This window comes from Dipteris shenzhenensis, chromosome 20, assembly GCF_047967505.1.
Source record: "Dipteris shenzhenensis isolate YYH24624 ecotype China chromosome 20, Dip_SZ_1.0, whole genome shotgun sequence".
Taxonomy (NCBI): Eukaryota; Viridiplantae; Streptophyta; class Polypodiopsida; order Gleicheniales; family Dipteridaceae; genus Dipteris; species Dipteris shenzhenensis.
In genome coordinates, this window is record NC_141615.1 from 49,816,372 (window position 1) to 49,840,204 (window position 23,833).

General features: G+C 46.3%; 1 protein-coding gene across 4 annotated transcripts in view; it reads right to left on the reverse strand.

Moving 5' to 3' along the window:
• Positions 1–23,833, reverse strand: part of LOC147889792 (protection of telomeres protein 1a-like) — a 125,668-nt gene that overhangs the window by 39,394 nt on the left and 62,441 nt on the right. For all 4 annotated transcript variants that reach the window (XR_015542910.1, XR_015542911.1, XM_087391643.1 and 1 more), the window contains exon 4: positions 10,723–10,790. Coding sequence is in view for 2 of the 4 variants with exons in the window: in XM_087391643.1 (XP_087247769.1) it covers positions 10,723–10,790 (68 nt within the window). In the remaining 2 variants the exon portion in view is untranslated. The remainder of the gene's footprint in view (positions 1–10,722; positions 10,791–23,833) is intronic.

The following is a 23,833-nucleotide window of genomic DNA, read 5'->3' on the forward strand; positions in this document are numbered from 1 at the left end:
CTGGAGGGCCAGAAACACCTCGAAAACGCATCTGTTGCAGACGGTTATGTAGCAGAAGCCTAAAAAATGGCTCGAAAATGCAACAGCCGCCTCAAAACAGGTCGGAAATGTCCTCAAAAGGCCTCCAACTTCTACAAGCGGTGCACACAGGTGGTCGGCTATGCTGCAGCAACAACGAGAGGCTGATTTCTAGCGACAAAAATCTTCACATGTGCTGGCAGACCTTGAAAATTGTGCCAATCTGCAAGGAAATGGGCCGCCTAGTGCTCCGGATGCGTCAATTTTACGAGCAAAAACCTATGAGCAGGTTTATTCGAGCGTGTTTTTCAAGAGATTTAAAAAATAGTATTTCTTTAGGAAACATGGTATTTTCACTTTTATTTTATACAGACTAGTCACTCATTCATTTTTACATAACATAAATCTTCTTATTCATAGACATTAAAGAAACATCCCTCATAATCACTCTCAATGTAATAATATTATACATAAATAATTACTTATTAAACACATTTATATCATATGGCAATATCTTTCTAGTGTTATTATAGTATTAATAACAAGATATTTATGGACATGTTTTTAAAGAGGTTTAAATTACTATAAACAAGTATTAACTTGGGCTTAAATATCACTTTCATGAAATACATGTAATATTTAATACTATATGCAAGATTTTCCAAAATATAACCTCATCGATTTGCTCAAATGGGGCTTTCCGATCAATTTGAGTGGCTGAATGACTATATTTGGACATTGGATGTGAAAGTTATGTCACTTTTAAAAGTATTGTCCAAGGTAGTTTCGCCAGCGAAACTACCTTGGAAGACTACTTCAAAGGGGTTTCGCTAGCGAAACTACCTTGATGGCTTGCTTCAATGAGTTTTCTTTGGAGAAGCCCTTTCATGAAGATAGGTTGAGAGAGGTTTTTCAATGTCACCCCCTATTAAGTAAAAGTTCTTAAGAAGGATCATAAGGGAATTTTCATGGAGAAGTCTACTCTACATGTGGGTTTCTTCAAAAGCCATCCCATTCTGTTCTCACCATTCCCAAAGATTCACGTAAGATTTGTGTATAAAATAGGCATTGCTACAATACTTTGCATATTTCTAAGTGAAACTATGTTTACTTCCGATCCATTTTTGCCATATTTTTACATAGTTGGAAGCTTTTTTTTTCCTTCGCTCGGACGCTCGGAAGATTTTGCTCGAAAAATGCTCGTCCCCCTAGTGCTCCAAGAGAGCTTGAATAGAGGCGACTGGCTGTGGAGGTTGTGGACGGGAAGAAATGAAGGTGAAGTGGCTATGGAGGAGGTTGAACAAAGGCAGCAATCCAGGCGGATGTGTAGAAACCCCAATCGAGTAGGAGCAGCTAAAAGGAGGCAGCTAGAGACGAATTAGGGTTAGGGCAAGAATATGATGACGTGGCAGAGCAGCTATGGCAGGACTAACCTGCTCTGATACCATGTTAGAAACATGGTGGAGAGAGAGAAAGAAAGAAAGAAAGTTTATTAAAGTCTTCAAAAGACCGATAGGTCTACGAGACTGAAAAACCTGATATAATGAGCTGTGGTAGTGGAGCTACTAAACGAGCATCCATACCAATGCAGAATGCAAAAAAATGCAAAATGGCAGTACTAAGTCCTAAGTACAACATAGTCATATCCCGACCATATATATATATCCATCTCACCATCATCGTCGGCATCACCATAACCATCATCATCATCATCATCATCGTCACAACAGGACATTAGGATGTATGAGGCTGTGGAAGTGGAGGCATGAGGTCAGCAATAGAACGCTGTCGCCCCCTCAAGGGTGCAGTCCTGGTACGTCTCCTAGTCGTACCTCTGCACCTAACCAAGGCCACTGTGACCCCCGTCGGTCAGGCTCTGACTCTAAACAAGGAGGGGATGTCCTCGAGAGAGAGAGAGAGAGAAAGAAAGAAAGTGTATTATTGTCCACTAAAGGCCAAAATGGGCCCATGGGACATCAAGAACTCTGCGTACAAGATAGCACAAAATCAACGTGCCACAGAGAGAGAGAGAGAGATGTATTAACGCCTCCACAGAGAGAGAGAGAGAGAGAAGGAGAGAGAGAGAGAGAGAGAGAGAGAGAGAGAGAGAGAGAGAGATGTATTAACGTCTGCACAAGGCCTCACGAGCCTATGAGACAGAGTGCAAAACCAAAAGGTAACTCATACAAGCCACTGAGGGCTGACACAAAGGGTTCACTAAGACCCTTGCTGAAAACTGAAAGCTAAGGTGCTAAACTAGTGAGGTTAGGATGTGAGGAAATGATACTCAAATGAAGACATAATGAAGGCTTTCATTCATTCATCAAGCATATCATGATAAGTGAAGTACAAGCCTTATATAGGCTATACACTCACACTCTAGCACCAGGTGCATATGGGATAAGTCCCATAGTGACACGTGGCACTCACACACATGAACTAGTACTAGAACTCCTAGTACTACACACCAACACATCACATCACCACACTCTTTGGCTATGATATCTCCAACACCCACAAGCAGGCCAAGGTACCTTGCGTGCCCACTTGCTCTTCAGAGAAACTCATAGTCAACTACTTGTGACTAGGCCAGCTCCCAACACACCCCACGTGAGCAAGCCTTTGTGATCAATTGACGTGAATATGCAGCCCTTGCTCCATCCATACATCAAACCAGTCTCAGCTTGAATGCAATCTGGTCAATGGCCGTACACAATCTGTAAGCAACTCGTACCATGACTGTACGCAACCGGTAAGTAGTCCGTACAAAGAACTTGCTCAACTTGTAGGCAGTCTGTTGCGTCTGTACAAAGACAACAGCCTGTATGTCTGTACACTGTCAATAGCCCCGTACGTTCGTACTTCCCTCAGTATGGTCACTAGCAAACCAGCTCGCTTACGACAACAACCCGAGCCATCGTTTTCCATACGGAATGTCTTGCCTGTGAGCTCACGCCTGTGCACAATCGTCCTCTACTAACCTGCATGACGTCCGTCCCATTTCCTTGCCATGGAGCCTTCCAAGGTCCTCCTTGCCAAATTCATTTGCATGGGCATATCACGTGGAAGCCCACGATTCATTTGCCCCTTGGTCCTTAATTTGCCCCTAGGCCTTATATGTGGTCAACACCAATGACCAACTTAGGTACATTTTCCTCTTGCTCCTTCTACGGGGACCATTCCAATGACCAACTTTGGATCCTTAGGGCTTTTTTCTTTGGGACCAAACCCCAAAAATCACCCCAAAGGGACAATTCCCTAGGGCAAATTTGCACACTTCGCAACCCAAGGCCCTGCCCGCTTTATTACCCCGGCTGCAGCCAACATGCATGCACTAAAATCCACACCCTCCTGACACGCCCCCAGGTGTAACAAAGGGGCTAGTTAATTAGCTAGTTAGCTAGTTTTTAGTAGGCTGCTCAGAAGTTGCCACATGGCACTCTTGGGTTTAATCCGACATATCAATTGCGAAATTACTCAGCTGGCCCAACTATAAAAGGCTTGGCTTGTCATTTGTACTTACATTTTCATGAATGATCATTGACAATCAATTAAGTGATTGAACAGCTGAGTGATTGCTCAAGCTGAATACAAAATGGAATCCTGCCCTTGTGCAGCCCCTCGCAGGACCTGTTGTAGGTCCAGCCCATGACCTACACTCCTAGACAAACCTTGAAGGTACTTTTCTGCTGTACTCCTGCTGTATTTCTGCATTGCTTCCTTTGCCTACTCTTTCCTTGATGTTGGGATGAGCCTGTGCACACTGTGCCACATACAAGAGAAGGTGGAGACTGAGGACTATTTAATGATGAGAAGCCTCAAGTGTATGAGATCTAAGGTTGCTTTCAATGTTGTTTCCTCACTCTTTCACAGACGTAAGTGAGATCACCAAGTTCACCACTGTTGCAACCGTCTTCATCCTTAAGGTTACTACGTCTAGGGATAGACTCTTGAGGAGGAAGACAAGGCATGTCTCTCGACAACACACAATTATAGGTTTCTTTGAAAGATGCATGATTTTTTATTACAACTTACATGAAACCAAATCCTACAATTGCGTTAGCTTATTGAGTATCCATAAGTAAAGATGAGACCTTATATTGAATAAATTATGAAGAATTCTTTAATATTATCACATTCTTAGAAACTCAACTAAAGCAAATCAAACTAACAGCCCTTCAATTAAAAAAGGGCTTGCCACTTAATTAATGACATAGAATGTTACTACGAACAAGGTTGCCAGTGATAGAATTGCTTGGCATGTACTAAACATCAATAGATTTTAAATGTTTAGAGTAAGACGGAAGCCTTCACTAATTGCCTTGAAAAGGCTTTTTGTAGCTTTCCAAGTTGTTTTATACATACTACCATGCCAAGGAAAGAGCCCACGTAACACAAAACACTTCAAGGGCCATGGCGCTGAACCACACCCCCCTATTCACCGAATCCCACCAAGTGCCTTGGCATAGGAGCTTCATGTCTCCTCCCTAGAAGTGCGACCCCTTAGCTACATGACTCCAGCATGGTTTAACATGCATGCATTCCGTATACTATGGTACTCTATCTTACTACAACTTCAAGGTTGCACAAGGCAGCCGAGTTACCTTCCTCATGGGAGTGTAAGAGCCTTACTTGAGATTGCTTACCTTGAGCAAGAATCCATCCACATGTCAAAACGTATCAATAGCAGCAATCGTTAGGTGACAAGGCCCCTTGGGTTGAGTCAACAAGCTCACCTCTCAGCAATACAATATCTCAAACTACCCCCGAGTATGAGCTCTAGACCACATTGAGCTAGCCCAACTAATAGTAAGAACTTGCATCTCACCCCAAAGGATGAGCCTATCATATCCCACCTACTCCATGGCCTACATTCCTATGTCTCTAAGAACAACATCTCCCAAGACACCAGATACTGAGCCCTTTGCTTGTACTTATAAGCCTAGCTTCATTATCTTTAGCTTCCCTTGTCCTACTCCTAATCTAAGAGTTATGCCTTATATAGCTTGCATTTTCATAAAGCACTGCTTTACCAAGATTATCCTTACCCTTCAGAAGACCTAGACTTCATCCACGCTAGTTCTAGTCTCAAGTCTTAGCTTATTACTCACCCCAAGTGGGATTGCGCCCTAGCCCTCAATCACAACCGATGCTAGGTTAGCCTAGTACCAAACCTCATTGTTTCCAAGCCTTGGGTTAAATTGTCACTAACCTAGATCTAACTAGATCTCAACTTTGACCCTAGATCGAACCACATCCTAGCTTTAACCCTAGACATTCCAATGATAGTTAAACGTTGATCAATTTTAGGGACGTAACATTCTTTACCCCATACAATAGATTACACCCTCATGAATCAAGGTAGAAGATCAGAAATAAAGACATGATCATTCAGCATCCATTTAATGGTTCTTAGATCTCCTAATAAACTAGATTCCTCAAGGAGTATCCGTATGACTTATGGAATCCATCCAATTACCCTATATCATGAGATGAAGAAATTTTGGATATTGAAATCAACTACTACTCATTTACTCTTTAACACACTTATTTGGGTGGTGTAAAGTAAATCAACCATGTAGCAACCCTACTAAATTTCCATCTAAGGCCACCAAGGATCACTGGGGAAAGAGAGTCGCAATCATGGTACTCAAAACCATTTGGTATTAGAAAAACCAACCTTGAAGATTACTTCGGTCACATCCATACATACTAATGCCATAAAACCAAACACAAGAAGTCTATCATCTGAACAAGTACTACCTCTTTGTTGACTACCATTATCAACTTAGGAACATCCAATCATTGGTTATGCCTTGAATAGTCTACTTTTCCATAAAACACTGCTTCACCAAGATCAGCCTTGCCTTTCTCTTAGGCGCACGAAGCAATGGAATGGAAGTGGAGTGCGGGAAGCAAACAACAAGCTGGAGCAAAATGTAGTACTTCTCAAATGGATAAGAGGAAAATACCAAGGGCGGCCTATATGGCCCCCAAGTCAACCATATGGTTGACCAAATAAGTCAACTCATAGAGTTGACCTGACCTACAAGGCTCATACCAAGGCTAAGTGCTAACAAACCCCCCTCCATGGTATGGCTGAATTATCCTGGAAATATCTCAGGATTATCTGGAAACTACATCATGGTTGCACATATTCGTCCCAGAGGGATATAGCAACCTATGATATGTATAGTGCTTCAAGCCATAGAGGGCTTTTCTGAGCCGGCAAACCATATTTTCAGAACCTGATTGTTCAAATCAGGTGGCTGAGTGACATAGACCTCTCCCTGAAGATCACCATGAAGGAAGCCAGTCTTGATGTCCAGCTGATGAACCTCCCAATGCCGATGAGATGCCATAGCAATAACACACTTGATACTAGTAATGCGTGAGGTGGGAGCAAGGGTCTCCTCAAAGTCAATGTCGTGCTGCTGTGCATATCCCTTTGCAACCAAGTGGGCTTTGAGGCAGTCAACACTGCCATAGCTTTCCTTTGCACCTTGTAGACCCACTTTGTGCCAATGGCACGCTTGCCTGCTGGCAAGTCACACAACTCCCAAGTGTTGTTTGCATGAATGGATTCAAGCTCAGCCTTCATGACATCAATCCATTCCTTGCTCTCAAAGGAATCCTTGTGACATAAAGGTTCCTCATTGCAAGCAGTAGCAACCAAAGCTGCAGCCAAATAGTTGCCATGCATATGTTTATGCGCACCTCTAGTGTGGGCTGGCAAAGTCTTAACTTGTTTGCTGTCCCTGAGTGTGTCCAAAAGCCATCTCGGGACTGATTTTTTGATGTTTAATGACAGCACTCTCCTGTGCAATTGCCTGCTCAATAGCATGATCATCAACTAAAGGCATATCAGGCTGAGTAGGAACTATTGGAGGAGGATGTACAGTGGAAGAAGTGTATGGCACAACACTTTGCACTGGCTACTCTGGATCTGTGGGCAACTGAAAGAGAGGCAACAATGTATCAAAGACATTTGAGGAATCAACGGTAGGCTGTTTTTTGCATTCCAGCCCAGGTAAAGGCACATTTTCAGAAAATACAACGTCCCTACTGACAATGACCTTGCCCATGATGGGCTAATACAACTTGTATCCATTGCTCTCTGCGCTATAACCAATGAATATGCATTTTACAACTTTGTCTTCAAGCTTGTGCCTCAGCTGAAATGGCACATGAGCATAAGCCGATGCCCGAACACCCGCATATGAGAAAGTTCAGGTTTGCGACCGTGCCATGCCTCGTAAGGTGTGATAGTCTTCAATGCCTTGTGGTTGCCCGATTGAGCACATAGTTGGAGCACATGACAGCATCCAACCAAAACTTATTTGGCAAAGACTTTCCTTTGAGCATGCACCTGCCCATTTCCATCTCTGACTGATTTTTCCTCTTTGCCAACCCGTTCTGCTGCGGAGTATAAGGCACTGTACATTGATGAGTAATACCCCGAGCTGCCAAAAAATCAGAGAATTCACAAGACATGTACTCTCCCCCCCTGTCAATGCGTAGAGTAAGGAGCTTGTTCCTTGATTCACTTTCATCCATGGCAAGCTAATGTCTGAAGCATGGGAATACATCAGATTTGGCCTTCATGCCATATATGCAAGCAAATCTGGTGTAGTCATCCACAAAGGTAGAAAAGTAAAGGTAGCCCCCAAGAGATGCTGTCCGCATCGGCCCGCACACATCACTATGCACAAGGTGAAGCTTTCTGGATGCACCAACTGTCCCATCCTTTGGAAATGAGAAACGGTGCATTTTGCCCAACAAGCATCCCTCACAAACATGTTTAACCGGTGCATGCATGGGTGGGAGAGCAGCCACTATGTTTTAAGAATGCATTTTAACCAAACTTCTGTAGTGAGGTGACCCAACCTCGCATGCCATAAGTGGGAATCTGAAATTACAGATTCAGCCACCAAATTTTCCTCTATAGCAAGCTGTTTGTCATAAACATCAAGATGATATAGCCCAGAAGAAAGTGACCCAGGAAGTACTATGATGTCATCGTACCGGTTGTCATACATGGCACATCGATAACCATCAAAGAGAACCCGAAAGCCATTCAAGGATATGGCTGCAATGGAGATGAGGTTCTTCTTAATACCTAGGACAAACAAAACGTCCATGAGCGTGATTGTATCACCTGAAATTGAAGTGACCTCGACCTAGCCAATCCCTTTCACGGGATATGATGCATTGCTGGCACCATGTGGAGCAGCCCCCAATGTCTGAAAGAGTGATCTACAAGAAGTGATGTGAGATTGGAAGCACCACTGTCAAAGCACCAATCTGACTAAAATCTAAGACAAACAAGGTTGTAGCATGCTTCTCTGGATGGTATTGGCATGTCACCGTGAAAGCCCACTCATGGTAGCAATGTTTGCTGCCTCATGACCATGATCTGGGGCAGGAGCAGTAGTAGTGACGGCAAGTCCCTTTTGCTTCCTTTTCTTTTCAGAAGCGATGCGCTTGCGACATTCAACGTTTACTATTTTTTTTCTTTGCATCATCAAATGGGGCAGAATTAGATGAGTGTCCAGCAGTAGATGAGCCTCCAGAAGGCTTGGGTTTGCTGTAATTTTGCCCGTTCTTTCCCTTATTTTTGTGATTAGTGACAAAACCCTGATTTGCATCTTGAGAGTCAGCACGATTTGTGCGACTCTGCTCTTCTTGCAGGAGAAGGGAAACAAGCTGGTCGAAAGTATAAGTGTTGGGATTGCCCATGGCAACCAACCTCAATGTAGTAGCAAACCCCTGGTAGGACTCAGGAAGTCCATTGAGTGTTGTGGACACTACTTGAGCATCTGAAATAATTTCATCCAAATTAATGAGCTGCTCTTGAAAATCCTTGATTTTTGTGATGTTTGCATCCATGTTGTCCCCCTCTTCCATTTTGACATCTCCAATTGCCTGCGTAAGAAAGCAACACGTGCCTCATTGCAAACCTGGTAAAGTTGAGCCAAGATGTCCCACGCAGCCTTTGATGTTTTGCAAGACCGAATGTGAGGAATGATATGTCTCTTGACTGAAAAAGCAATTTCTTTAATACTTAATAGAAGTCTCTTTTTTGCAAAAAAAGAAAGTGTTAGCACTTAGCCCTGGTATGAGCCTTGTAGATCAGGTCAACTCTATAAGTTAACTTCGTTGGTCAACCATATGGTTGACTTGGGGGCCATATAGGCCACCCTTTGTATTTTCCTCTTATCCATTTGAGCAATACTATGCTTTGCTCCAGCTTGTTATTTGCTTCCCGAACTCCACTCCCGTTCCAGTGCTTCCTGCACCCAACAGTGGTATCAAAGTAGGTTTTCTTGCTCCTATCTACCTTCCCTCGTGCTCTCCCATTGCTCCTACCTGCCATTTTGCTCCAGCTCAGTCCGGTGCCTCATTTCATTGCCAAAAACCTGTTTTTTAACAGAAAACAGTCCAACGACAATTTTTTGACTTTTTGAGGTCCGATTTCAACGTTTTTTGAAATTTCTGAGCTGCCCGTATACAAACGACTGTGTCCCGCACCATTTCAGCCAAAACAAAATGTCCATACGGCCGTACGGACCTGTACAGATAGGCACGCGATGCTGCCAAGAATCTGTACGACTTGTCAGAAGTTGATTTTGACATTTTTGAATTGCTTTTGGAGGTTTTTTGCTTAGATCTGGACTCTTTTCAGTCATTCGGGCCTTCCTCTAGGTGCTCCAACCTGCTCTAGCACCATTTGGCTGGGATTCTCTCCCTCTTGACTCAATCATGCCTGGTACAGTTGGATTTCAAGCTTTTCTTGGCAGCATAGCGCGCTTGTATGGACAGGCGCACGATGCTACCAAGAATCCGTACGACTTGTCAGAAGTTGATTTCGACATTTTTGAACTGTTTTTTGGAGGCTTTTTGCTTAGATCTGGACTCTTTTCAGTCATTCATGCCTTCCTCCAGATGTTCCAACCTGCTCTAGCACCATTTGGCTGGGATTCTCTCCCTCTTGACTCAGATCTACCTGGTACAGTTGGATTTGAAGCTTTTCACCCTCTTTTATGTCACGTTTGTACACATTGCAGTGACATTAAGATGATTCTGCTCTAGAGATTAGGGATTTTGTGTCACATTTGCTGATTTTGCAGTGACATTTGCTCCTTTTGGTCACATTTTGGAGCTTTTGCAGTAATTTCCCTATTTTGACTTCATTTCCACTCTGACACTGGGGATTTTGGATCTATTGTTGACAGATTGCGGGATTTGAAATTGGGGGTTTTGTCAATTTTGTTGAAATTTGCAGTGACAATGGCTTGGTACAACCAATTTTGGGCATTTGGTACACATTGACATGCAGGAACATTGACATTGGCTTGGAATTGCAGCACATTGAATCACATTTGCAACTTGCAGCACAATTTGGGGCTTTTCCCGTTTTTCTTTCTTAATTATTTCTTTGTTTCTTGATTTCTTCCTCTCCACACACACGTGCAAGCGCGCACAAATGCAATTAATCGCTTGACCAAATTACATTCCATGCAGCTTGCACATGTATATGATCATCATTCAAAATTTGTTTTAAGTTACTGGAAACGAGAATGTGCAACATAAATCAAGGTGAGTTCCTTGTGACATTAAACAAAATTTTATTAGACAGCTAACCTCCTTACATGAATCTCAACCAAGCAATGATATGCCAAGCTTGTCACATAAAAGAGTTACCTTGCAACACAAATCAAAATAGCTTCCTTCTTTGATGCCACTAATCGGGACAAAATAGTTGCTTGAACCTGCAACAACAAGCCACTTGAGGATACTAAGGAAGCATGCCAAATTATACATAAGCTATCCCTCCTTATGTGTGCATCACTTCGTAGTGGAAATACACCATAAAACCTAGAACCATCATCGAGAAAACCCTCTCAAACCACAAACGTAATGATGAAGTAGATACTACTTATTTCAAAAATGCAAAAAAACTTACCTAAAAAAGTAAGTTCACATGTTCAGAGAGGGGGGACATGCAATAAAACTACAGTTTCAAAATCACCAAATACGAATCCAACAATATCCATTTGAATTTATCACTAAAATTTTCTACAACATGCACATGAAAGTTACACGATGACTATCACGTGATATTTGCAAGAATGCACCTATGTAAGATATGCCACAAAAAAGGTGGAATAATCTTTAAAATGAATCATCAATAGCAACAAAAATGGATAGGCCAAGAGGGTATTATCTTTCAATTCACAAGTCATGATATCATATCAAACAGCTAATAATTTTGGGCAAAAGAGCACCACGATGAGAAGGCAATGCAGCTCTCTATTCTAAACATTTTATTGAATGGCATTGATTTGATGAATAGGTATTTTCTATGTAGACAAGCAATTGAGAAAAAATGTTAGTTTTTGGTTTCAAGGTATATAGCAATATTATAGTAGTCCTTCTAAGTTACCTTCAAAGGAGGGCCTTCACATCTTGGACTACAAGGTCATGACAACGCAGTATACAAATTGGATCAACACAATGTAGTTCTTCAGGGGATGGGGGACTTCAACGTGAGGACAGAAGCATGCCAGATGCCACTACTAGATTTTCAAGAGGATCCTGTTTAACTTCCCGACATAGATCTTGCTGACGCTGACATATCAGGAGTGTCTGCTGATAGACGGGCCCCTATTAATTCTTACGAACATGCACTACTGGATCTAGTACGGCACACGATCTCATTATCTATAATGGTCTTGAGCGATGGCCCTCCTCCAACGGCTTCACTTGCTTTCTGCATGGAGGAGGGTCTAGCGTAGATTATTATATCTTGGGATCCCTTGCCTTCACATCACACATAACAGACTTCTCTGTTTCACTACCACCACCTGGGGCTGATTACACATATCTCTTCTTCAATATCACAACTCCCTGCCTTGCTCGACCATTCACCACACCGCCCACCTACACTACCTATCACGACATACACTTTGACCACAGCCTCTCACCATTTACTCTGCACGGCTCTACACTCTACTAACCTATATTGACCATATACCCCTCCTAGAGGACCGGCGGGCCGTGTTGATTAGCCGATCACTGCATGAAGCTTCCCTTTATGCCTTCCCATACACCACACGTTCTAGCCATCCACCGTCTTTAGGATCCGTGCCATGTAATAGGTGGTACGATGGTGAGTGTAAGGCTCTTCGCCTACAACTCCGATTCCAATCCCAACATGGCCTACCAAGTGAACCAGACACGTTTCATGAGTATCGCCGTCTAGTTTGCCAAAAGAAACGAAACTTTGTTCACCAAAACGAGGATGAATTACTGAGCATTCTTTTCAGTAATAATTACAAAGACTTTCGGCAACGGTTTCTTGAACAGCGGTCCCCCTCACTACTCACAGACACTCGAGTTTGGCACAACTACACCCGCACACTTTATGACATCCCGGACCAGCCCACACCTGATCTAATGCACACATCACGACCTACCTCTTGCACTCTCTTCACTAAGGGGGGCATCAAAGATGCGGTCATGAAGCTTCATAATGGCTGAGCGAAGGATCATGAGGCATTATGCACCGAGTTTGTTGCATACACGATTGATATCCTAGCCCCTATCCTTGCATAGCTATTTAATGAAGCACTTTGTCTTGGCTTTCCATGCACTTGGACCCTCAACACTATCACACCTATCAACAAGGCAAGGGATCCCATCGATATAAGTAACTACAGGACCATTATGATCGGACATGTCATGTCCAAGATATATGCTTCGGTGCTAGATATGAATGGCAGTCGCTATGCAGAGATGCAGGGACTCAGAGTAGATGGACATGTAGGCTTTCAACATGACCACGGGACCATGGATCATATCCTGACACTTAGGAGTGTCATTGAGAATGCCAGGACACGGAGACAAGGTATATTGCTGCTTTAAGGATTCCACAAAGCCTTCGATACAGTGCCTTGAGCACGCCTCATAAGGCGATTATAGGAGCTCGGGTATGGGCCGGAGATAGTTTGGGCTGTTATGGCACTTTAGGAGAGGGTTTCTAGCAGAGTTCGGATGGGGGGCGGATGGACAGATGAGATCCTGAGCACCATTGGGGTCAAACAAGGTTGTCCACACTCACCGACCTTGTTTAAAATAAAAGAGTGATATATTCTTCAAAACGAATCATACAACAGGTGGGAGAGAAAGTACTCTATCCCTAGCCTCAACAATGTGGCAAAAAAGCCATGGTGGTGGTCTAAAATGCCACGACATCCCAGAGGTGCCTGTACACCGCTCCCACTGACTCCTGAGAGTGAAGATAATCTCCGCCCAAATGGAAGCAAGAGTGCAGCCTCCGTGCATAAATGGCTCCCAAGGACAAAAGAACATCGCGAACACCATATCCGTCATAGGGTAATGCTGGAAATCACCTCCCAGGCTGACCCTGCAGATGAAGTAGGCATGGAATCCTGAGCTGGTACAGGAACCAAAAGTAAATCCTGCGGCTCCATGATGCTGGCCTCTGTGGGACCCCGTCTCTGGCGACGCTGCATGAAGAAACCATGGTCTCCTGGCTCTGACTCAAAGAGAGTAAAGGCTCCAGATCCTCTCCCCCAAAGGGCAGCGCCCCATGTCATCAGAAAGGACTCGGATGTAACATGTGAGAACAACCTGAAGATACCTGTCCATACCACTCTAGAGCTGGGGCAGCTCCATAAACAATCCTTACTAGATTCCTCTGCAAGCTGACAACGCATACACAAGGAGGGTCTACCCATCTGCTGAAGCCAAGTACCCACAGGTATACCCCTATGTATAGTGAGCCAAAGAAAGTAGGAGACTTTCCTGGCTCTACTGATGCCCCAAAAGTGAGTCCAGTAGCTCAGCAAGAGCTCTGCAGTAAGTCCCTGTGCGTGCCAATGATGTGAGGCAGATGGTAGGTGATGAGAGTCTCTCTGCTGAAGCCTGTAACCTGCCCTCGTCGAGTACTGGAAAAAGGAAAGAGGACGAACGCCTACCACCGGAGCAGGCCACGCCCACTCACCTAGGTCCCACTCAAGCTCCGCAAGAGGTCGACCCTGAAAAATCCAAAGTCTCCATCTAGGATCCTCTGCAATGGTCAACGTGGAAGGATCTGTGGCCCATTCCTTACCCAGGCAACCAATGACCCTGACTCTCTGCCAAAGGAGCCCCTGTCGATCCAGGGGCTGAGTGGGATACAATCTGTGAGAGGAGTCCGTCTCAAAATAAGTAAACGGTGCCGGTCCTAAACGAACTCCAATGCATAGCCCAGCCTCACTAAAACAACCTGACCAAGTAGAGATGGGATGAACATAGGCTGGATCTGTAAGTATATCCCTCCACTCCTGAGGAATAGCTCTCATGATCAGTAATCTGGTGGCAACAATCTGTCCAAGTGGCCCATGTCTATCTCTAATCACCTCCTCTGACATATCCACACCTCCCCTGAACCAATCTCCGACTGTCACAACCCCCTGAGCATGCCATCTGGCCAAGGGAGTCCTAAGTTCTGTACCAGGGGAAGATCCCTGATACCAAACCAGGGGGTTATGGGAAAGTGGCTGTCGGGCAATTTCCTCTCTGGAGGAGGGAACTGCTCTGATGAGGTGTTGTCGAAAATGATCCCATATCTGAATAAGCCTTTTCACAAGTGGTGAGGAAGGCTGAGAATGCTGGTCCGTCAGGAAGATCCAACTGACTCTACCTGCCCACTGGCCTGCTGCTCTGGGGGTGCACTGGTGAATCCCATGCAGTAGGAACTGCTTCCATGGTTGATCTCCCGGAGTCAAACCTCTAACAAGAAGTTTGACTAAAAGGGCTCTGCTCTACATCTCAGGATCAAGAACCCCACTAGCGACTATGTGGTACATTGCGTCATGTTGGTGCTTTCATGCTGACTTGATCCGTCAGGTGAGGAGATTGCTCCGGAACTTTCTGTGGAGTGGTGGTGACGGTTCGGAGGACACTAGGGCCAGAGTTTCATGGGATACTATCACTTTACCCTCCTCGCAGGGAGGACTTAGAACGTGGTTGAGTACCAGCGCTCTTCCGGCCAAAGAAAGTCTAGCCGTACTCCAGTAGGCTAGCTTTCTCCGGATACTCTCAAGAACTGGGGCAAACTGTTGCGTCGGGGACACCTCAATGCCAACCTGGAAGCCTAGATATCTCGTGGAGGTGCCTCTGGGAATCCATACAAAGCCTCTGTCTCCTCCCCATGCTGGGGTATCCTGCTGAGCTCCAGTCCAGATGCCTTTTGATTTGTTCCAATTGACAAGTCCCCCTGAGGCTAGGCAGAACTTGTCAATTGAATCCGCAGCAATAGCAAGACTATATGCATCTCCTCTGACTGTCAATGCCGTGTCGTCAGCAAACTCTGTGTCCAGAAGCTCCTGCTCCTATCGGATAGGCAGATGAAGGCCCAAAGTGCCATGACTAGTAGCCTGCATAAAGTATCCCATAGCCTCCGCTACGAAAAGGAAAAGGTAAGGTGCAAGCGGGCGTCCCTGTCGTACCGATCTGGATAGCTGAAAAGCCGGTCCTCTGCCTCCACAGAGCACCATCCTGCTAGAAGAGTGAGAGTAAAGTGAGGAGACCCAAGAAATCCATCTATCACTGAAGCCTAGCCTCCTCATAGTGCCCTCCAAGAAACCCCAGTCCACCCTATCATAAGCCTTCTCAAAATCGAGAAGAAGAACTGCAATGACCAAGAGAATTGAAGACTGCCAGCCAAGTGACGAAAGTCGTCCAATCGAGCTGCATCGTGAACTCCAGCATGCAAAACAAAACTATCCCACTCCACTCTCTCCCTATCAGAAAGGCCACCCTCTGTCTGGCCCGACTTGTCTTCAGAGAATTCAACCATGTTGAAATCTCCTCCAACAATCCAGGTGTCTGCCTGAGGAAGGGACTCTCTGAGCTGTCTCCAAAAAGCACGTCTGTGCGCTGGATCCGTGGGAGCATACACATTGAGAACACCAACTGCTGTGCTCTCAATCTGAAAAATAACATAGCATGCTCTGCTCTCCACTAGTGTACCCTCTTGGGTGATCTCTGAGGCCCACCTAGCTGAAACTGAAATGCAAACTCCTCCCCTCGTGCCATCCGCTGGGCTCCAATATGTCCGGCTCTGTCCTCTGAGTAAGGATCTGCATCTGTCAATCCTGTCCTGGGAGAGCTTATGCTCCTGGATAAGCACAATGTCTGGAGGGGACCCTGAGGAAATAAACCGAAGGGAGTCCCTAAGCCACTGCAATCTAGGAACTCCCAATCTACGACCATCTGTATCTGAGGTAAATCTGCGGCCGTTCAGTCCTCTCACATTCCAAGAAATGATGGCCAACCTAGACATCGGATGGAAGTGAGGGGGTACCAGTGGCAGCGGCACAAAACTCTCTCTCTGACGGCGCAATCCAAAGTCGCTCTGATCAAACTCCAAATCTGCCCCAACTCATGTAAAATGGCTCCATCCAAGGGAATAGTACTCTGGCGCGAACTGAGGAGCTGAAAGTCAAACCAACCAGCACTCCTGGGCAAATCAAAGTCTCCCTGAATCTCAAAGAACAAAAACACAAAGGCCCTGCCACCGAAGCCAGGTTGAAGAGTCCTAGGGCAAGAATGAATCTGCGAGCCGACAATACGGTGAACCGATGAAAACTGAGTCATGCTCATGAGCTGTCTAGCAATCTCGTTGTCAAGTAACTCAGCTCACTAGCTTTCGCTCCCCCGAGATCGAAAGCTGCCTGCGGAGAAACGAAGAACGTGCCCCTCTCTGGAGAGAGTAACAGATCCCAAGTACTCCTCTACCTCCTCTGACCGTCGACAGAACACCGGTAGAAGTTCCAATCGAGTGAGGGAGTCTGTGGTAACCCCTCGAGCCAAAAAGGGTCAAAACTCAACGGGCAGATATCTGTCAACCATCCTGGGGTCAGGTCTAGGAGTCAGAAGAGCTGAAAAGGGCTGAGCCATCCTGACTCTGCTCCTGGAATAGGTGAGAGGGAGAGGAAGAATCTGCGTCGAGGTGCCTGTCCGCGTGGGTGACTAATACTCTCGCTCGATCTCGTCTGCTAGGATCTCCCAATCCTCACGCCTGTCTGGGTACTGAGCAAAATCTGTGACCGCACTCGCAAAAGATCTGGATAAACCAGGAGTGAAAAGCTGCGAGGACGAGGCTGTACTGGGAGGGGTGTCTAAAAGGACGCTCCGCATAGCAACAAAGGAAGGTACTGTGCGACGGGGCTGTGAAAGGGGTCTCGAGGGAACCTCGTACCGGCGCATGAGATCCTGGGACGGGCTCTGACTCTGACCTGTGTCGTAAAATACCATGCTCTCAATGGACTGCTGGGGAGAGGCATCCATCACAGTAACTGCAGCCTGAGCAGTCTCATGCTGAATAACTGTCTCCGTAACCAATATCTGAACCTCCCGGGTAGTAGTGTCTAGAGTCATCAAATCCTGAGCTACTGTCTCCTGCACAATGTGAAGACCTGCCTATGGATGGTCCTCCGCATATCCCCTTTTTGGGGTCTCCTGCACATGTGTCTCGACTCCCTAAGCTACCGTCTCCTGCACAGTGTCAAGACCTGCCTGCGGATGGTCCTCTGCATCTCCTCTTTCCGAGGTCTCGTGCACATGTGTCTCGACTCCCTGAGCTACCGTCTCCTGCACAGTGTCAAGACCTACTTGCGGATGGTCCTCTGCATCTCCCCTTTCCGGGGTCTCCTGCACATGTGTCTCAACTCTCTGCCATCTATGAGCTCGTACCTGCAGCTGCTTGTACTACTGGCTCTCTCTCTCTCTCCGTCTCCTCCGAGCTCTCCGTGAAAGCTGTTCCAGTGAAAAGCTGCGAGGACGAGGCTGTACTGGGAGGGGTGTCTAAAAGGACACTCCGCATAGCAACAAAGGAAGGTATTGTGCGACGGGGAAGAGAAAGAGGTCTCGAGGGAACCTCGTACAGGCGCATGAGATCCTGGGACGGGCTCTGACTCTGACCTGTGTCGTAAAATACCACTCTCTCAATGGACTGCTGGGGAGAGGCATCCATCACAGTAACTGCAACCTGACCAGTCTCCTGCTGAATAACTGTCTCCGTAACCAATATCTGAACCTCCGGGGTAGTAGTGTCAAGAGTCATCAAATCTTGAGCTACTGTCTCCTACACAGTGTGAAGACCTACCTGTGGATGGTCCTCCGCATCTCCCCTTTCTGGGGTCTCCTGCACATGTGTCTCCACTCCCTGAGCTACCGTCTCCTGCACAGTGTCAAGACCAGCCTGCGGATGGTCCTCTGCATCTCCCCTTTCCGAGGTCTCCTGCCCATGTGTCTCAGGCCTCTGCCATCTGTGAGCTCGTACCTAGGGCTGCTCGTACTGCTAGCTCTCCCTCTGTCTCCGTCTCCTCCGAGCTCTCCGTGAAAGCTGTTCCACTGGAGGCACCTCTAAGTCCTCTCAGAGTCCACTGGAGGCTCCCCCAGAGGAGTCTCCTCTCGTTCTGCTGAATGAGTCAAAGCAGGCTCAGAGACACTTTTGAGTGAAATGGCACTGTATTTCAAACACATTGGGCTCATGTAGCAAGTACCGATACGGAGGGTAGTGGTATGCAGACATACCATGCGAGCGAAACCATTTGGTCACTAATAGGAAGATCGTGCTGAAAGTAGGCCTGGAAGCATGAACTGTCCAACCTCACTAGGGTTGGATGTCCTCTAGTCAATCTTGGCTGAACAGTTGGCTTCATGCTGTTGAATTTGGCTTCCAAGAATGTGCATCCCATGTGATCATACACTCGAATGTAAATATCTCTTTGTAATTAGTGTTGAAGATCATGTAGTTTTACCAAGGTTGAGCCTCATGTACCTGCCACACTAGCCATATGCTCCACAGCTCTGTGACAAGAGCTGACCTCATCAGGAAGTCCAAGGAAAAGCATCCAAAAAGAGACCTGACGCGGTCCCGGGGAAGTAGTACTGAAGTGCTTCCGCCAAGGCCACAAATGGATGACTCTGCTCTGAAACTGAATCGGTGAGCTCATAAGTACTCTTTGAGCCTGCTCTGCAAATTGAAGGCCAAAAGAAAAGTACCCTCTGCCAAGCAATCGAAAAACCGTAACTAAGACACCCAATGAGGCCATGCTGGTGTACACCCAATCACGTAACTGTTGGCCTCTACCAGGTAGAAAGCCAATGATGTGCGTCAAACGAAAACCCTCCTTTGCTACCTCAATCATTTGCACAATGTCAGGAGGAAAAGAAACTGTGACTTCAATCTCCTCAGGTTTGGCGACGGGAGTGGCATTAGTGTCCTCCATTGTCTCAGCTTGCGCTGTCCTGAGGGGAGGAGCTACCTCTGCTGAAAATACCCACCAAGAACTCGCAACCAACCACTAGTCAATCCCAAAAACCCCCCTGGTTAAAGAATGCCCCAAACTTCAGCCTGCGTGGGATGAAAACAGGCCGCTCAATGCTGAAGCAGAAAGCTCCGCCAATGCCTAGAAGCAGCCCAGAAACTCAGCTCCCCGGAACACGAGCAGAACAGTCCCAGAGAGGGCCCTGAAGCAGCCCAGCCTGAAGCGCAAGGGAGGGGCGGACAACAGCTACTGGCGGCCTGAAAGGCGGCCTAGATGGCAGCCTGAAGGGGCGACCTGAAGGGCAAGGGGGGCTCGACCAGCAGGGCGCGACCAGCAGCGGCCAAGACGGGCTGAAGGGGGGGGGGGGTGACGCGAGCGGGCTGAAGGGGGGGCGCGACGCGAGACGGCTGAAGGGGGGCGACCTGAGCAGGGCGCTGCCAAGGGAGCCTGCGCGGCCAAGGTAGCAGGGCACTGCCAAGGGAGCAAGGCGCGGCCAAGGGGGCAGGGCGCTGCCAAGGGGCTGAGTGATGGCCATGGGCCCCACTAGTTCCTCATAAAAGACTCAAGCTCTAGCAGGGCGCGGCCAAGGGCAAGTAACCAACCACTAGTTCCTCATAAAAGACTCAAGCTCGTCTATGAAAATACCCACCTGTAATCTCTCCGACATAGAGTGGACTCGAGTGGAGAGATTACAGGTTCTCCCACTCTCACGGATGATACGCAGCAAGCCATCTGTCCCTCATCAGATCATTCAGGCTGAGTTCAGGGCATCCCCATTTGCAGTTAGATGCAGCATTCTAGAGTATCACTTACCTCTACCACGTGCACGCGTTTGGCTCATGTACCGCAGGGCGACACAAGCTACCTTGGTTGGCACTAGCATCTTCTATGGCACTAGTAGCTCAGGGTGATCAGAGATGTTGGTACGCATGCACATGCGGGGTGGTTTGAGAGATTGGGTCTTCATGTAGATAGGCTGCCACCCTTCCAGTGCACCATTGACGCTCCATTTGTCCCATTCCGGAGCAACGAATTCAACCCAATCATCCATGAGGATCTTCTACAGCGACACACATTCACGACCTAGCCAACACAGGCAGAGCTCCCTGCGAAGCTCAGTTTCTATTGAAACCATTGCTTGCACATTTCAGCAGAGGGTTTCATCATCCCACTAGGGTACACCCAGATCCACCTACCACATTCACTCAAGATTGCCCTTGGACAGTTACGTGGCATTGCACGAACTCCATATCAAGAGTGGGCGAGCAGAGGGTATACCCAGGGAGAGTCGTATCTGCACATTGTGTGAGCGTCATCAGGTGAAGTCAGAGGAGCACTTTCTCTTCCATTGCCCAGTCTACTATGAGATTCGTGGACGATACCATTGCCTTTTTAGAGACGGATTCGAGGGCCTCTCCAGACTCCACCTATACCCAAATCAGAGATACCTGGCAGCTTTTATTCACGAGGTAGTCCGACATAGAGATCGTCTCATTAGATCGAGGAGACAGGAGCAAGGGACCGTGCCCAGCAATCCCAGAGTACGATCACAGATTTCTTCCAGGCAGAGCAGGTTGCTATCCCAACCAGGGTTAGTAGGAGAGGGAGAGACCTTGAGATTGAGACACGGCACACCTGCCAGAGGACAGACACACATCACACTCACTAACATCTCCTCCATTTTCAGACCTGGGGTGCAGCCGACCGGGGTTACAGAGGTGCTCGTCAAACGTCGAGTAGCGGCCAAGAGGGCACAACAGGTTACTCATCCAGATAGCAGACAATGATCCATTACGGGCTTCTTGCCTACACTGCCTAGCCCGCCGTTGGGTATGTCTTGAAGTTCTATATGCCTATTGTATTTATTGGATCAGACAGTGTCTCTAGATGAGGAGGATGATTCCAGGATGGTTGTATATGATTTTGGTGGACATGTACTATTATATCAATGACTGTCTACACAGTTTTCTAGCATGGGTTAGGATGCTCACTCAGTAGCTCCACCCTTTTACTCATTGGCCATTGCGCGTAACCCAGTGTTTCATGCGCGTACCAAGCATATTGAAGTTCACTATCATTATGTTTAGGAGCAGTTGTCAGCAAGAGACATAGACTTGTTCTATCTTCCCACAGAGGACAACATAGCAGATATTATAGAGAAACAATAGGGTTTGAAGTGGAGCAATAAAAAATAGGCAATACTCAGACACAACTGAAGAACGGAACTCAGAAAACATAGTGCCTGTCGGTAATATGAAAAACTGAATACAAGAACCTCAAGCCGTCGTGTCTCAAGGACCGTGGCTGAGGCGAATCAAAAAGATGATTCCATGTAGAGAAACGGTAGAAAAGATAGCAGCAGATGGAGCGAAACGCAGTCCTCCCTCTCTCTCTTCCTTGCTAGATTGGTGGAAGTGGACCGCCTTTTTTTTCCAGGAAACATGGGGTCATTTCAGACCCCTTTCAAGTTGAACAAACACCCAGGCCTGACTACTCCTTTTGGGAAAGTGTATGGCACCAAGAACAGCAAGAAAATAGATATGCTTATGAATATGTTCATCGAGTTACAGGCTGAGAATTTCCAACTCCAAAAAACTGTCATGCAACTCCAAAATAGAGTGGATGCCTTAGAGAACACAATGGATAATGGATGCCAACAGATGCAAAAGTTTATGCAAGCCAAGCCTGTCGAAAGGGATGCAAAGAATGTACAAGAAGGGAGAAATGGACTGAAATAGTGTCTAAGAAAGATGCCAGTGCAGCACATGTTGAAGAACCATCAAAACCAGCTCAAACACTGTCACGTCATCAACCACAAACCAAGAAGATGCCCATGAACAAAGAGAAAGAGATAAGAGATCTCAAAACATTGTTATCCGTGGTCTACCAGAGATGGATAAGGAAACCCCTCTGGCTCTAGCCAAGGAGGTGACTGAATTTTTTTCAGAACACTTTGCGATGCCTGAAGTGACTGTATATGCAGCCCATCGTGTAGGGAAAGCACAAGAGGACAAACCCAATAAAAGGGCTATTGTGTGCACTGTAGCAGATCCACGGAAAAGGGAGATTATCCTGGATAGCAGTAAAGTGTATCTTAAAGGCACACCTTTCTATGTCAGTGAAGACCGCACCCCAAAACATCAGGAAGTGCGAAGAAAGCAATACACGGAAAGACTAATGAGACAAGGAAAGCTGCCCCAAACACAAGATGGGGATCAAAATGTGAAATAGGGGCTCGCAACCCATGGGACACACAAATGCTTACAAGTCATGTTTTCGAATTGTAGGGGCTTCCCTTGGCATAAAGGGATAAGCATAAATGCCTTCATTCACAATGCAGACATCATCCTTTTAGGAGAAACTTGGGAAAGTGAAACATGCAGGATCCCAGAGATACCGGGATATGTGGTGCACTCAATATACCAACGGCAAGTGGGGAAAAGAGGGCAAGGAGGTGTTGCATGCATGATACAGGAACACATGCCAGAAAAAGTCAGCCTTCATAAAGTGGACAAATACAAAAGATACATGTGGCTGAAAATAGAACTTGGCAAATGCCCTGTCTTTCTTGCAGGTTGCTACATACCTCACCATGAGTCACCCTTTTACAGTAGACACGGAGTGGACCCTAGTGCTGCGTTTGAAGCACTATGTCTTGATGTGGCTGAACTGATAGAAAAGGGCCAAGTCATAGTGATGGGAGACCTTAACGCAAGAATTGGTCAACTACAGTTTCAGCCCATTACGCATGATGAAATGGATAAAGAAGCAGTCACAGAAGCGGACATCATGTGGCAGAGAGGATCCGAGGACGACACCATCAACACACAAGGCAGAGCACTCCAATGCATGATTAATGGGCTGCACATGCCAGTCTTGAATGGAATGCAATTATTCCCTAACACCCACAAGATGACGTGTCTCTCAGCCAGTGGAGGACAGAGTGTGCTAGATTATGCCTTGGTACATGTGGATACTATACCCATTATCAAAAGCTTCAACATAGGGATGAAATATCCGGAATCGGACCATCTCCCAATATGGATGGATCTTGACATACACCTTGAACATCGGGAGCAGAAATTTTCAGCACATGCAGGAGGTTTCAAAGTAGACCCAAACAAACACCAAGTTTATGCAGACACTTTGGATGCAAAGCTGAGAGCAATAACCAACCCCACATGGACAGCCTTGCAGGAAGCAATACTTGCTTCAGCCACGGAAACATTTGGAGCAGCAACTACAAGAAAAAAGAAACAGGTCAAAGGACTACCACACAAGAAATGGTATGACGAGGAATGCAAACTACGCCAAGAGCTGAAATACATACTGGATGCAGATAGGCATAAACCACTGGAGAAGACATACAATGCCCTCACAAGGAAAATATATTTTGGAAAGAGAGAAATCTGATTTGGTCACTTTCATCAAAAATCCAAGAAAGGGCTGGAAACAAGTGAAACGCAGAC